The sequence below is a fragment of the Centruroides vittatus genome, unplaced genomic scaffold, assembly GCF_030686945.1.
Source record: "Centruroides vittatus isolate TY-2023 unplaced genomic scaffold, ASM3068694v2 contig_2818, whole genome shotgun sequence".
NCBI lineage: Eukaryota > Metazoa > Arthropoda > Arachnida > Scorpiones > Buthidae > Centruroides > Centruroides vittatus.
Genome location: NW_027121792.1, coordinates 1,475,372 through 1,491,782, shown reverse-complemented (window position 1 = coordinate 1,491,782; position 16,411 = coordinate 1,475,372). Strand labels below are relative to the sequence as shown.

Below are 16,411 nucleotides of genomic sequence, written 5' to 3'. Positions count from 1 at the left end.
GAAAACATTTCTGATAATAATTTTGCATTGCTGGAAGTATGAAAAATATGTGTTATTTGTAAACATTTAGGTTATTCCGTGTATTTTTAATAGGTAAAATATCAGCCATTTTAATTGAAACTAATTGAAGTGTTTAGAAGTGTGGCGTATACAGGGGCTCATGTTTAAAATGGTTTTCTTTCTGTTTTAAATTTTTTTTGCAGGGTACATGCCACTGCAAGTTATACATCATCATCATCTACACAAAATTATGGTATATTATTTAAAAATAATAATTAATTAAAATAATAAAAATTATAAGTTATTAATTTCTTGCAAAATTGTAAGAATTTATATTAATGTACAATAATTTTAGCATTTTGAAATAATTTTGTTATTTTTATATAATATTTTAAGTTTATTAAGAAACAACAACAAATTCTTTTGTGAAAAAAGTCAGTATATTAAATTAATGCAGCGATTATAGAACTGAGTAGTACGTTATTTTCATTTATTTCATTCGGAAATTATGAGATTCAAAAATATTCCACCTAAATAAAATTAACAATTTCTAAAATAAAAAAAAATTACTATTATTATTTTTATTTTAGATAAAAATTGCATTATCTGATATATAAATTTATATTAAATATATAAAAAAGTCAACATATATTTAAATGAACTATTTATTTTCAGTTTGTAATAAAATTTCTTTTATAAGATAAATTCTCTACGATTAATAATTTTGATGATGGATACATAAGTATTATTTTATTTTATAATTTAAATTTTAGAAAATTCAAAAAGAGATGAGTTATTTAAATTTTTATATTTATAATTTTGTTCAATGTAATGTAATATAATCTGACATTAAAAATATAAGGCTTTTAAAATTAATACTATATTTAAATACAAAATAAAATTGTCTTAGTGAACACATCATCATAATGCCATTAGATAAAAAAAATTGTTGATCCTTAATTCTTGTATAGGTCATTATAATAAATTCAAACGAATAATACAACAGGCATCACTAGCTGATAATTTAATTCATTCCAAATATAAATTTAGAGAAGTATAAAACAAATATATATATATTTTTTATTATATTCTACTCTCATATTTTTCAATATATGAAAAAATATATAAGCAAAGATTTTTGCATTTTTATTCAACTAATCCATTTAAATAGATTTTCTTCCATTTTTTAATTTATAAAGATTAAAAATAAATTTTAAATTTCATTTTCCTGCTGTTCAAGTTAATATAATATTTAATAGCAAATAATGTGTTAACTATTATAAATTTGATATTCCAAACATAAAATTATTTGTTGGACTATCAAATTTACTTAAAATTTTTATTTTTGTAATTTATAATCATTATATGGTTTCTTCATATATTACATATTTATGTTAAACTCAGAAAATTCCTTGCAAATTAAAAAAAATACCTTCATCAGATGATTGCGAAACATTTATATCTTGAAATGCTTGTTGCAAATCTTCTAAAAACTCTCCATCTGTTTTAGTAATAACTAATTTGGTAACAGTTTCTTCCTTCATGCGTTCTGGTGACGTTTTATCTTGAACATCCTTTTCATCTTTAATAATGATTTGTGAGCCTGAATGATCAGATAATTTATCACTTAAATTATCATCAGATAGCTTTTTAAAAACGTCTTCTGATACTTTTTCGGGTTCATCTTTGATAACTTTTTTAAATACCTCTTCTTGAATTTCTTCCTCAGCTTCTTCACTAATATCCTTGGAAATTGAACTACGTGACATTTTTTCAAAAACTACTGGTTTTTTAACACTTTCTTCTGCATCTTTTTCAGGAATTCCTCTGCTAATTTTTTCAAATAATTCTTCTGAAATTTCATTTGATATTTTTTTAGAAAGATCTTCAGGAATTTTTTCTGAAGACAATAATGGAGGTCCTTCTTCATAAGATCTCTCAGAAATTTTCTTCACTTTTTCAAAAATTTCATCAGAAGCCTTCTCTGGAACTTCTCTGCAGATTTTCTCCAGTACTTCTTCAGAAATTTCACTTGAAATTTCTTCAGGTTCTTCAACAGTTTTAGCTACATCTTCAGAAACTTTGATAGATATTTCTTCTGGAGTTTTCTCAGATACTTCCTTGGAAGTTATTTCTGAGATTTTAGTAATTTCAACTTCTTTAGAAACTGTTTCAGTTAATGATTTACTTGAATCTACAATAACTTCAGGCTGTTCTTTATCTTTTTTTGCCACGTCTTCAATCAAACTGTCTTGTTTTATAACTTCAATTGGTGATGGAAGTTTCTTTCCTTCTGTGTGAATAATTCATACATTTATTCACTCAGATTAATATGATTTGATAATGATGTGGAAATGTAATATGCCATGAAGCACAAGCAACAGAATAAAGCTATTTTTGGAGAAACATAACTTTTCTTTCTAAGGCATGCCATATCAAATAACTTACCACTGAATAATAGGAAGCATGACAGAATTAAATATTCAATAGCTTAGCAAAAAAATTTAATTCCAACTAGAAAATAATTTTGGTTAACAAAAAGCAAATGTGTAACTTAATTTGCAAGTAAGAAAGAAAAAAAAATACATAAAGCATAATTCAAATAAATTGTATACTGAATGATGCAATTTCCTTTTCTTCAGTGATATATTGAATAAATTATTTCAGAAATTATAGATCCATATTTATTGGGAAGTTTATTTTTACGTTATTACTTAAATTAAAAACCAAATACTTAACTCCTAACACAATTTTCAAAAAATATGTATTTGTGATAATTTGTAAATGGTTAAATTATATTTTCAATAATCACTTCTTCAAAATTATTATTATTTTCTAAATTAGTAATCAAATTAATATGCATTTATAAATGAATAAATATTAATATCAAAAACTGGGTATATGAATTTTATGTTAGAATTATTAGCATTTATGTAAATTAAAGTAATTCTATATAAGCATTTTAAGTTTTGAATAATTAGTGTTTATTAAAAGCAAACAAAATTAAATAAGCAGGAGCTAAATAAAATGGATGAAAAAAGTTAAAAAAATTAAATACAATAAAATTATATATATATATATATGTAAATATAATCCTTAATTTTAGAATGACTCCTTAATCTAATTCTCGCAAACTGTTATCAGCTAGCTTTACTTCAAGAAGTCTTACTTCTAAAAGATTATTTTGTATAAAACAGGACTTCTTGAATTTAGCTGATTACATTTTGTAAATATTAAATAAGATATGTAATATGCCAAAAGTCAGAATAAATAGTTTTAAATTGAAAAAATAGTATATTCATTTATACTGAAATATTATTAAAAACTTTTAAAATATAAAAATAGTAGTTTTTCTTTAGAAAATTATTTAATATAATTTTGCTTATTCCAGAAAACTTCAAAAACTAAAAGATATATTGGTTTAATTAAAAAAAATTTCAAACTAGTCAGACAATGGATTTTGTTGTTGTTCTGGAAGCTATTAAAAATGCATTAGTTATTGACAAACTGTAAAGGAAAATAATTAATTTTACTACTATTCAAATATTTATTTATTATTTATTTTTCAAGATTTACGTATATAATCTGTTCATAAAGTTTTTGTAGACTAAAAATGAAAAATTTAAGTTCTGTACAAAATAAAACCATATGTAACAAGCATTGAAAAATAAATTTATTCTTAGTATAAAATATATGCTTATTATGATTTAGTATGATTATCTTTATTGTTAAAAAGCATATACAATTTCGCAATTCCATAAACATATTTTCCTATCAATATTTTAAAACAGTGCAATCAGTATTAACATTCAATTCATATTGCTGCCTCTGAACAGCAAACGTTTGTATCAGCCTCTGGACTTGGCTATTATCAGTCCATTAAAAATAATAATAAATGCAGAGATAGCTGACTGAAGGGAAGACAGCTATTTTACCTTCCATAGATAAAACATAAGGGAATCTATAAGGAAAGATTAATTTACTAGACTACTAAATGAATCTTAAACTCTGAACCATGCATATGAAAACTTGAAATCAGGGAGTTCCAAAAGTTCCAAAGAGTGGAATTGCATCTCTCAATAAAAACAATGTGTTAGACCATCATTCAACAAGATTTTTGAGTAAAAGATGGCTTTTCTTCAATCAGGCTGATGACATCATTTCAAGAATACAGTAAAGCTCAAACTTTAGGGACAGGCATTATTTCTTATTTTTACTTAAATCAAGTATCAGGTGTTTATCAAATGTTAATATGATAAACAATATTAAAATGTAAGTAAGTATGGACAGTCAAGAAACAAAACTATTTATTTTTATATAATTAAATACAAAAAATGAATGTAATGACAAACATTAGCAAGGTTGAGGCCGAAGTTTTCAATGCGAAAATGTGTACGTCGGACATTCGGTGCCACTTTCCTGTAAGCCTAGAAGTTTGGCAATGGCATTTGGAAAGTCAGAGAAATCATGCTCGACATTCCAAAGGCCATCGACAAACTTCTAGGCTTACAGGAAAGTGGGGCTAAACGTATGACGTACATGTTTTCGCGTTGAAAACTTTGGCCTCAACCTTGCTATTAGCTCAAAACTTTAAAAAAAAAAATACTAAAACTTATTAATGAAAAGTAATTTAACAGTTTATTGCTTTTCCATCATTTTTAATGAAATTGTAAATGCTATTATGAATTGATTCAATCAGCTTTTAAAAAATATCTTTGCTAATTCACTCTTTTAAAATGTTTTACAGTTAAAACTGTAAAACATTTTCAAATTGGTAAAATGCTCCATTCTGGTTGTAATATAATATACTGGGTTTACAAAGATGCCCCACAAGCTCTTGATGGAATTTAAGTGTGGACTGGTCACTCCAAAACAGTAAATAGTAATATAAAATAGTAATATCAGTAGTCCCAAAGAAATCCCAATGCTCATATGTATATATCAGCGCTGTCCAACTTATCATAGCCCATGGGCCATATTTTCTTCACCAAACATTTCGGGGCTGAGAAGGTTGATAAATGAAAAGTCAGTTTATGTTAATTAAAAAAATATTTTATTTATACTAAAAAGAAAACTTTAAAATATTCGTAATATATTAATGAGAACATTGTGGCCCTAATTTTCACATAGTAAAATAATTTTAATATTAATAATAATAATTTAGTAACATAAATTTATTCATAGTAAAATGTACTCGCGGGCCGTAAAAATAATTTGGCGGGCCGTATACGGCCCGCGGGCCGCCAGTTGGACAGCCCTGGTATATATTATTCCTCCCATTCCAGGTTAACATAGCATTAACTACAGATTTTTCAATAATCAGAGTAATCAGTAAATAATCATTGGGCTTCAATTTGAAAAAAAATTGTACTTATAAATTTCCACTGTCGTCCATACTTCCATTTGTCTTTCCTTAATCTTGAGAATGCACTTAGATAGATGAAATTCAAAACCAGATATGGAAAGCTTAGGAGCAGGAGGTCCTGATTAATTATATATGAACTTCCAGTGCAAACCAAAAGTCATGTTATTTTAATTAAAAAATTTTCCCCTGTAAGGAGTTAGATAGATGATGGCATGATGGTTGCCAACAGGAAAAGTATTATGTTCAGGGGAAAGACACTACTGAGGTGGAGAACATATATTTTAAATCAAGTAAATTAAAAAAATATGATTAAAAATTGCAGCCTGGCATTGCAATGATGTCACAATAAATAATTGCTCATTTTATGTACTTTTTTAAAATGTATATTTCTATTCTTATAATGCTACAAAACAATCCTTTTTTACTTAAATTCAGGTATTTTGCATTATAATGTTGTATAGTTTCTAGAAGTTTTGAGCCAATAGAGATCAGTATTTGTATATATTTATTAATATCTAATTTTTATTTTTGATGTGTGATTTTTAGCTCAGAATTTGAAAATTATCACAAATATGGACATTGACTGACTATTTTTGTCAGTATAACTTTTGACTGTAAAACTTGTTTTATGGAGAAAAATTATTGTTTTCATTTTATATAAACACAACCAACCATATCCTCATTGCAATTTTAAATTGCATAAGAACTTAATTACTTATTAACACTATTAAAAATTTATTCTGACTTTTGACTTGAGATACCTGTAAAATATATTACTATTAATTCAATTAATTTATATTTTATATAGTTATCACTACTTCTTAAATAATAAATGATTTTTGTGTTATTGTATGTGTTTGTTTATTTGTGTTCATGTGTCAATATCATTAACAAAATGATTTTATCTTTTAAAAAAAATTTGCTAATTAAATCAAAATAAATGCCAAAATTTGATTTAAAAACTTTTAAACTTTTAATAAACTTACAAAAACTTTAATCCCCAAATTATCATCTTTAAGGGTGCGACTATGCAGACGCGAATTTAGAGCGAGTGAGAGGTTGCGAGCGATTTAGTTTTTGCAAAGGAAAACCATGCACAAGCGAAAAGCGAGAAATAACGCTGGTGAGAGCAAATTTCTGGTTCTTGCACATATCTGACAGGTTTTGATATTTATTGCGTCTCGCCTCTTCTTGCCACATATTTTCACTCGCTCGGAAAATTCGCTCGCTCGCGTCTGCATAGTCGTACCCTAAATATTGAATATGTTAGATAATCTATAGGCCATTAACTTAAAAAATATACAAATGAAACAATTTCAAGAATATCTGTTGATTATTATACCTAAAAGGAACTAAGCTTTATTAATAATTTTTTGACAATATTTATCAGAATTAATCGATTCTTTAAACTTCTAATATCCATTATTATAGATTATAGAAAGTTCCATAAAAAATTCACAAAACTTGACATCATGTTCATAAACAAATAAATCAGACAACTTTTCATTGCAAATAGCTAACAATTTTAATAAAAGATATGTTTTCTTCTTAAAGCAAAATATATATGATACAGTAAAAGTTTATTAATCCAACACTTACAGAGCCAGAATGGTGTTGAATTATCAAAAATGCCAAATTATCACATATTTTTGCAAAATTTGATATGGTATATACAGTCTTAATATTGAGACTTTGCTGTACATTTTGTACAAGTACATACTGCTGTATGCTTCTGATTTGCTTATACATTCTCTTTAATTAATCTGAAAATGATACTGAACAATGCATGACTACATTGTGTTAAGGGTAATTGAAAAACCTTCAAAAACGTTAATGAACATCTTATTGTACAAAATCTACATTGATTCATGTATATATGATATCAATATATGTATTATTGACTGAATATATATGTTAAAATGAAAAACAAAAACCTTTTTAATCCAGAACTATTTTTAAATTCAATACTGTATGTTATATTATACTGTAATATTTATTTTTCAGATGTGTACTGTATAGATATGATTCACAAAAGCTACACACTTGTTCTGAGTTTGAAAAACTTATTTCTAGGTACACTTTCCTTGCATTAGCCTGTGGAAAAAAATATACACCAGCCACACAATTTATTAAACTTACAAACATGTGTTAGCTCTAATGAAGCAATACTCATTTGGCACAATACAATGTACTGTATAGTACATTATGTATACTTTGCTGAATTACACTGCATAAAAGTTTTGAAGTTCTCCTATTTGTAAGATGATATTGATGGAATTGTATAAGCTGCTGGAATAAGGTTGTTGATGCCTTTTTGCCACCAACTTGTTTGCAAATTGTATTGTAAACACATATTAGGACCTGGAAATACTAATGAAAGCATCTAACCCAACACAAATAAGATGCTGTACAAAATGAATATAATCATTTCTCTCAATCCATGATCAACTTTTCAATATGTAGCAATTTGATGGCTGTGCTCACTACCTTTGGCTTGATTTCTTCCATGTTCTTTAGCACACTATTTGTCAAAAACAAATTCTGATTTTCAGATTCAGGTGACAGATTATATATAGTAAAAGTTCATTAATCATGTGCAGTGCAAAGCTGACAAAAAGATGTTTATTTTATTACTTTTATTACAACTACAAGTGTTGACTACTTGAAATAAAGTTATCTGATTTATTTATTTATAGAGTTTTTCATTTATTGTTTCAATATATAGAAATGACTTAAATTTTTGCACTTATATTTAGCTGATTTTATATTATATAAATGTAACTAAAGTTCATTTTCAGCTTTACTTAATAAAAAAATTACAAAAATGTATTAAACTTTGTAACATTTTTTCAAAAGATTGTATCATGATATAAAAATAACATTGCCTGTATATTTTATAACTGAAGTAATTTTCATTTTCAGAAATTATTTCAGATATTTGGAAATTATAAAGTTTACAATTTATAAATATAATAACTTTAAGTGGCTTAATTGCTGAGATAATATGGAAAGTATTAAACATGATCTAATACTAATTTAGAGAGCATTCAACCAATGGAATTTCAATGTCTTAAGTTCATGTATTAATAAATATTTTATAAAAAGTTAGTCTATTGAATAAAAATGTTTTCAGATTTCATTTAAGTTTCATATAGAAATATTTAATAATCATTATTAACAAGTAGAGATTTTTATATTCTAAAATAATTATTGTTTCCTTACAAACAAACAATATTTCTCATCACTATTCAATATCGTTGATATTTCCTGTTCCTTCTACTTACTAAATTTATCCTAAGAACAATATTTTTACGTAAGGGTACTACAATCTAACAAGTTAGAAATTTAACAATATTTAAAACTTTAATAAGTAGGACAGCTACACATTCAAGATTGCAAGAAAACTGCATTATAAAATTTAACAAAAATTGGTGGATAAAAAGATCACGAGCAAAGAATAATCATAATCATTTCAGACAAAAATTTGTAGATAATAAATATTAACTATCGGGAGACCATCACACTAAAGACAATCATAACTATAAGTTGACTTTTATTATGCAAATTAGAATGGATAAATATTGTGAATGATATTAGTAGAAGTAAAATTTTTATAATTCCTTTTATATAAAAGGTTAACTGCATGTTTTACATTAGTAAAACAACCATAAGAAAAAAACATTTTAGATTTTGACAGCTATATGATATTTGATAGATTTATATATAATGTAATTTTATGAAAGATAATAGTTATTTCTGCATTTTTAAAATAAAATCCTAATATTGGGTTGTTCAGAAAGTTCGTAGCGATTTTTGATAGCTGACAGTTACGACACTGATTGATGCGAAAATGATTAGAATTGTACAAATCAATGAATATTACAATAAATGACCTTGAGACGTATCCATTACAAAAAACCATTAAGATTACTCAAATATCGTTTACTTAGTCTCATTGCAAAAATGAATGCAAACAACATTGTGGGTGCCGGGAGGTGGCCGATTTCTCGTTCCCCCTTTTTGTCGGCTAACAGGTCCGTGAGACCTGCCCACGTCAAGATGGCGGTTCGGAGGAGTTACGCGTTACGCGAGTGGATGCGAGTGGAGGAAGTGCATGGGTTCGACGGTAGAGCGGCGGATGATGACATTCGAATAAAGGACATTACAACGGATAAAACAATAACAAAGATTTATTAAAGCTAACTGGTCGATTACAGATACGGCGAGCGTCGGTCGCCTGAGTTCGGATTCGCGGAGGGAGAGTTTACAAAACTTCGGGTCATACCTCGGGATCCGGGTCGCTCTTCACAGACGATACGATCTCGTAGGTTTCCGGCGGTTCCCCTCGACTTTTTCCGCACGCGCACAGGCTAAGAGTTAGACGTAACCGACCCCCCTTTTTTCCGTCGTCGCCCTTTTATTCTCTCGGTCACGAGTTTCAGGTTCGCCAACCCGCGTTTTTCGACTCTTGTTCCTCCTGATTCAATTTTTCTATCTTTTGACTCATATCCCTTTTCCTTCTACTCGCGCGGAAAGGGATGTATCATTACCGGCTAAATTCCGGTGGGTTCGAATTTTCACACCACCTTGGGCTTTCTAAAATCGAAGCTGTCCCTGAAGGCAGGTTCGATTTTTTTAACAGGTTGAACCCTGAACCTCATCGACAAATAATGTTAGAACAATATCCGCGAGAATATCCGGAGTAAAACGGATAGGAGGCTCACGAACTAATTTAAGTGGCTGCCTCTTCTCGACGGGAGACGTCCTTTTGTTCACCTTCCAAACCCGTGAAACGGAAGATAAAAGGATCCAAGAGTCACGGGAGACATCCGGAAAGACCGACGAATCAAGAAGCGGACGATGCTACTCAGTCGCGACAATGATTGACATGGTGAAAAAAATTTTCCACGATTTACTTGGCGACATTGATAATTTAATGATTACGCGACAATCAAGGATTAATCGGCGCGCGTTACAATAAGCTGTTATGCTAAACCGACCACGGTGAGTGGGTAAATAACAACGGTGTTCCCGGAAGTAGGGTTGCTTCCTGGCTGGCACGTGGTGCAGACGTAGTTTTCTTTCGTCACTTGGGCACGAGAGTAAAGTTCAAGGTCTTGAGTGTTCGTTGTTCTCGCGCGTTATGTGAAAACTTTGGGTTCGCCTCGGGCTACAGCAACAAGTAGTGTATCTACTGGTAGTTCGGTTGTGTTGGTAATAGTTCTATGTCTGGCACAGATGTCGAAGTTAAACAGGAACTTGAGGGCTGGAGGATTCCGGTGAGTGGTGTCTTGATATCGTTTTGTTGTAGTGTGGCGGTGTCGTCGGGTATGAAGCTCGGAGCGGTGATTAATTTTGGTGGAGGGTCGTCATAGTCTTAGTCCGTTGCGGCGAAGATGTCGTCCTATTGGTACTCACAAAAGTTAATTAAAAACAGTATTTGAAATGAAAAGATGATTTGTTCTCGGATCGAGGTACACATTACAAAAAGTTATAACTGGGGTTACTCTCCCTCAGGTTGCTAAGATAATAAAATTCTAACTTAAATCTAAATGAGATAAGCTAACACGTTGGTCCAATTCAAAACGGTGGTTAACATGGTTAAATAAAATTCGAACGATATTAATATAACGAAATATAAGTAATATAATATTTGACTAATAGTAAGTAATAATATAGGTTAAGATGCGATATAAGATGATATATTATAATGGATTATAATAAGGACAAAACTTCGAAAGAAGAAGTTGAACAAAGGATCTAAAAATGGCGGTGTTAATAGGTTTGAACAATGGTCCGTTGGTGAAGGCGGGTGGGATCGCTCCGGGGTGCTTCCTGTAAGGGTGTGTCGCTTCCCGGAAGCGGGTTAGTTTCTCTTTCTTGAAGACGGATTTCTTCAGGTCGAGTATCTTGCGATTGTTGTCGGCCCGCCGGAAGTTGTTGTCGGCGGCGTATAATCGATCGGAAAGTATAGAAGAGGCCAATCAGAATTACGGCAGCACCAAGGCAACTAGCAAGTATAGTGGATGGGTGCATATAGGAGGCTGGCTCGGGGTTTGCTGTCATTCGCAACAAATGATTGAGATCATATTTGACGTTAGAGAGAGATTGTTCAGCCATCTGGATGTCATAGTCCGTCGTGGATGAGAGTTTTTCCTGCATTGCGGGGTTCTTAAAATGGTTCAATAGGAGTTGCATCTCCGTTTGATTGATAATCTGGTCGATGGGTGGAATGACCAATTGGTGGGTCCACTGTAGTGATATAGTTGATTGGCCTTGGAAATGTGAGGTAAGGATAACTCCGGGCAAGTAGCCAGTGCAAGCATTTGGGAGACTGATGATTCCAGTATTATTTAATTTTTGGGTTGTAGAGGAAAAAGGGGTCTTTTGATACCTATTAGGGCATCTAATAGTTAGAGTGAGAGGCTTAGGAGTGGAGTAGACCCACGCTCCGGGTTGGTCTAATTTCTTAAAAATTGGCGCATAGTTATGGATAATTTGTCGCTTGCAGAGTTCCTTGACCTGTAGTTCGATCCCGCTGAAGAGGGCGTATTCACAACTTTGTTGGGGAGCCCTAAGGATGGGAAGATCCACGGAGCAAATGGCGAAGTGGGCAGTTGTACAGGTGCTTAACTCATGTCGCTGTAGCAGCATGTAAGACTGTCGATCCATCGATAACGCAATGACGGGGTACACAGTACGGAATTGAATAAAAGTTTTTATCGTGGAGATGTAAGTAGGAAACGGTACAATTTCGTACATGTCGAAATATCCACTAGGAGTGATTAAAGGTATTTTGGCGAAAATTCGTAGTTTCCCCGGTACTGCTACAGCAATGGTAGTGATCCATTGGTAGTACTTGAAGAGCGTATCTGGTATTATAGGTTCGATCATGGCGTAGCCGTCGGGGAGTTTCGTTTGTATATCTCGGAGAGTACGTAGGAGAACTTCGCGAGGAACAAGGTAGGTGTTCAATCGCTTCTGTTCTAGGACATCTATCGCTTCGCGTAGTTCTAACAGCTGGAAATGTAACTCTTGGAGGGATGATTCAATATTTCTTAAGATAATTTCATAGGCGAGATTGAAACGGTATAGGTTGATCAACTCGCCAAAGCTTTCTACTCGTTTAAACAGAACGTAAATTTGGTGTCTGTTTTGCTTACTTATGTTTAACGTGTCTTGTATCAAGGTAGTTTGGGATTGTACTAGGTGAACGATGCCTTCGGTCTGCCGTTTTATAGTCTCGACTTCTGTATTTAACGTTTCGACCTCCTCGGAGGTGGCTGTTCCAAAAAGGAATTTAAGAGCTTTCCCTCCGAAGTCTATGAGTCCTCTTTTCCTTTGTGGAGTAGGACGAAGTGTGATTAACGCGAGGAGTTCTTGATATTCTCGTTGATAGTTCCGGAAGGAGGCCTGTATTAATTCGAGGCCTTGCGTGGGAAGTTTCCATTCGGTTCCGGTTTGATTTATTAAAGCTTTATTAAAGCTTTAATAAGCCAAAGATTTATTAAAGCTAACTGGTCGATTACAGATACGGCGAGCGTCGGTCGCCTGAGTTCGGATTCGCGGAGGGAGAGTTTACAAAACTTCGGGTCATACCTCGGGATCCGGGTCGCTCTTCACAGACGATACGATCTCGTAGGTTTCCGGCGGTTCCCCTCGACTTTTTCCGCACGCGCACAGGCTAAGAGTTAGACGTAACCGACCCCCCTTTTTTCCGTCGTCGCCCTTTTATTCTCTCGGTCACGAGTTTCAGGTTCGCCAACCCGCGTTTTTCGACTCTTGTTCCTCCTGATTCAATTTTTCTATCTTTTGACTCATATCCCTTTTCCTTCTACTCGCGCGGAAAGGGATGTATCATTACCGGCTAAATTCCGGTGGGTTCGAATTTTCACACCATGCATTATCGACACTTGTTTCTTTTTTGTTATCATAAAAGCAAAAATGCTGTACAAACAGCAAAAAAATATGTAATGTTTATGTTGGGAGTGCTGTAGCAGAATCAACTGTTCAAAAGTGGTTTGCAAAATTTAAAGCAGGTAATTTCAGCCTTGAAGATGCTCCCCACTCAGGAAGACTTCCTGTTATTGAAGAGGACCAGATCAAAGCATTATTGGATGAAAACCCTCAATACACAACTCGAGAGATTGCAGACATAGTGAAGTCATCAAACAGTACTGTATTTCAACATCTACAGAAGCTTGGATACATGAATTGTTACGACATTTGGATATCTCACGACTTAATGAAAAAGAACTTACTGGATCACATTTCCATTTGTGATTCTCTTGAAAGACGAAATGAAAATGACCTTTTTCTGAAGCGTTTAGTGACAGGTGATGAAAAGTGGATCGTTTATAACAACATCAGCCGAAAATGATCAAGAGGTAAGAAAAATGAACCACCATTAAAAACACCAAAGGCTGGTCTTCATCCAAAGAAGGTCATGCTCACCGTCTGGTGGGATTAGAAAGGAATCCTGTATTATGAGCTGCTTCCCAATATGGGAATATGTTCCCCATGCTGTATTGTTCCCAATTGGATAAACTGAACAAGATGATTAAAGAAAAACATCCGAAACTGGCCAATAGAAAAGGCATTGTGTACTCAATCTTCCTTACACACCGGTGATTCAATCAAAAAATACACTTACGTAAAACCAGATAACCGGAGTGGTTAGTATTCGGGTCGCAAACGTTTTCGTAGCCTCTTCTAGGCTCTTCTTCAGGCTTAGTAGTAATAAATTCGAATATATTCCTTTTTGAAAGAACCGAGTTTCGAATTCCGTTACGTGAAAACGTTCCAACATATTTTTTAAATGAAACGATCGCCATTCTGTGTAGCGCGCATGCGCTTCGAAGCGGCGATGATGTTAATGTTTAAAAATTATCTTCCAGCAGTAACTGCCACGCTGCTGAAAGGGCCAACTCGTCTTTAAAATTGATGCACGTGGTGTTACATCCTGCTCTGTATATTTCCATAGCTTCCAATAATTTGAGATGTTCCGGGTGGTTAGTGGTGAGGATAATGCGAGCTGCGGTAAAGTTCGCCGTGACTTCTTGATCGGTGGCATATGTTGAGAGAGCTGTTGTGAGCCTTTTGTGTGCTATGTCCGCCTTATGTTCTTTAATCCTTATCCCCATTGTACGTTTGGTGGAGCCAATGTAGACCATATCTCTGTCAAATCTGTGGTCTCTGAGGGGGATGGTGTATATTTGCGACCCGAATACTAACCACTCCGGTTATCTGGTTTTACGTAAGTGTATTTTTTGAAGGCATTGTGTTTCACAAGATAATGCCAGACCGCATATGTCTTTACAAACACACCAAAAAATTATTGGAACTAGGCTGGGATATTTTACCCCACCCCCATACTCACATGACCTTGTCCCGTTGGACTACCATTTGTTTCATTCTCTGCAAAATTCCCTTCGTGATAAAAACTTTGATACTTTGAAAGTTTGCAAAAACCATGTGGATCAGTTTTTCATGGGAAAAACCGGAAAGTTCTATGAAGATGAAGGGTATCATAAAGCTCCCCCATAGAGGGCAACACGTCATTAAAAACAATAATGCATACGTAATAGAATAAAAGTATATTTTTAGTTTTAAAACAGTTTCTTTTATTTTTCTTAAAAATCGCTATGAACTTTCCAAAGAACCAATAAAATTTACAAAAATTATTTTGCTTTTTTTAAAATAAAACTGTTGTTATCATAAATATGGTTTTAAATATCAACTATTAAAAATCATTTATAAAAGTTTATATTTTTATTTTTAAGCATCTACATAAAAATTTTAACTGAAGTTTTATTTAACTAACTTTTTCATTTTTAAATACAATAATTATTCCAAGAAAATAAATTATAATTAATAAAATTATAAAAAAAATATACTCAACTGTAAAATATTGCTAGATGGTAATTAAGTTTAAAATTAAAATTGATGTAGGCTTTAATTTTATAGTTATTTGTTTATATTTTCTTTTCAGATCTTTGGATGAAAAACTTTTCAGATGTTAATTATATTGTACATTTTGATAAACAAACTTATGACAAATGTTAATTTCTATTACTTTATTTGTGGATAATATTGTGAAAAAAAGCAGAGATAAATAACGACTATACTAAACAGATGTAAAAATAAGGAAGATAGTAGAAGAAAAAATAATACTCACTTCTTAAAAAGTATTTATCATTAAAATATTTCATTTTTACTGATTCTTGGTGTCTTTGTGAGTTTATTTATTAAAAAGTGTTGTTATAAGGAAAAGCTACTTCTAAGATTTTGGATATGTTAAAATTCATAGGTTGATTGGGATTAAAAAAATACTAATATTTAGAGAGAAGCTTTCTTTTGTAATTAATAATAAACTTAATTTCTGTTATTTGGTTAAAAAATAGTTACTCATAAGCAGCTAGAATTGAAGGATTACAGAAGGATTATTATGAATAATTAAAAATATTTCAAATAGTCCTCAACATCATTCATAAACCATATTTCATATTTATTACAAATAATTAACACAACTACACTTAATAACTATGCACATGTAATTACAAAGTTATAAGTAATTAATATTAAAAAAATAAAATTTTTTTCTACATTTCCATATAATCTAATCAATGCAATTAAGTCATATCACTTTAAAGCAATTTTGTTATAAATCTTTCAGCTGTACTTAAGCATTTCATTAAAATCAAATGAAAACAATGAAATATGAAATAATCAAAAAGAATAAATGTGATTTGGTTTATGTTTTAATAAACATTCAGTTGTCAATGTAAGAGATTTGTAATAGTTTTTTTTTTGTACACAAATGTAGATATTAATATTGAAGTAAAATATTAAAAATAAGAGTACTAAAAATTAGAAATAATTTTATTTTTAAATGCTTACAATGTTTAATTATCTCTTATTCAAAATCCTTACACACTTATAGATACATACCTTTTGTGTGAAGGTCTTTCTCACAAACTGATCCTGATTCACTACTAGTTTCTGCTGCTGATTCAGCCTCCTATAATATTTTGAATAAACTTTTAC

At 31.2% G+C, this 16,411-nt stretch overlaps 1 protein-coding gene across 1 annotated transcript in view; it reads right to left on the bottom strand.

The window, feature by feature from the left end:
* LOC136972154 (ankyrin-2-like) overlaps positions 1 to 16,411 on the bottom strand; it is a 286,434-nt gene that overhangs the window by 38,766 nt on the left and 231,257 nt on the right. The window contains 2 exon segments of the mRNA XM_067266710.1: positions 1,433 to 2,293; positions 16,316 to 16,385. Coding sequence (XP_067122811.1) covers positions 1,433 to 2,293; positions 16,316 to 16,385 — 931 coding nt within the window.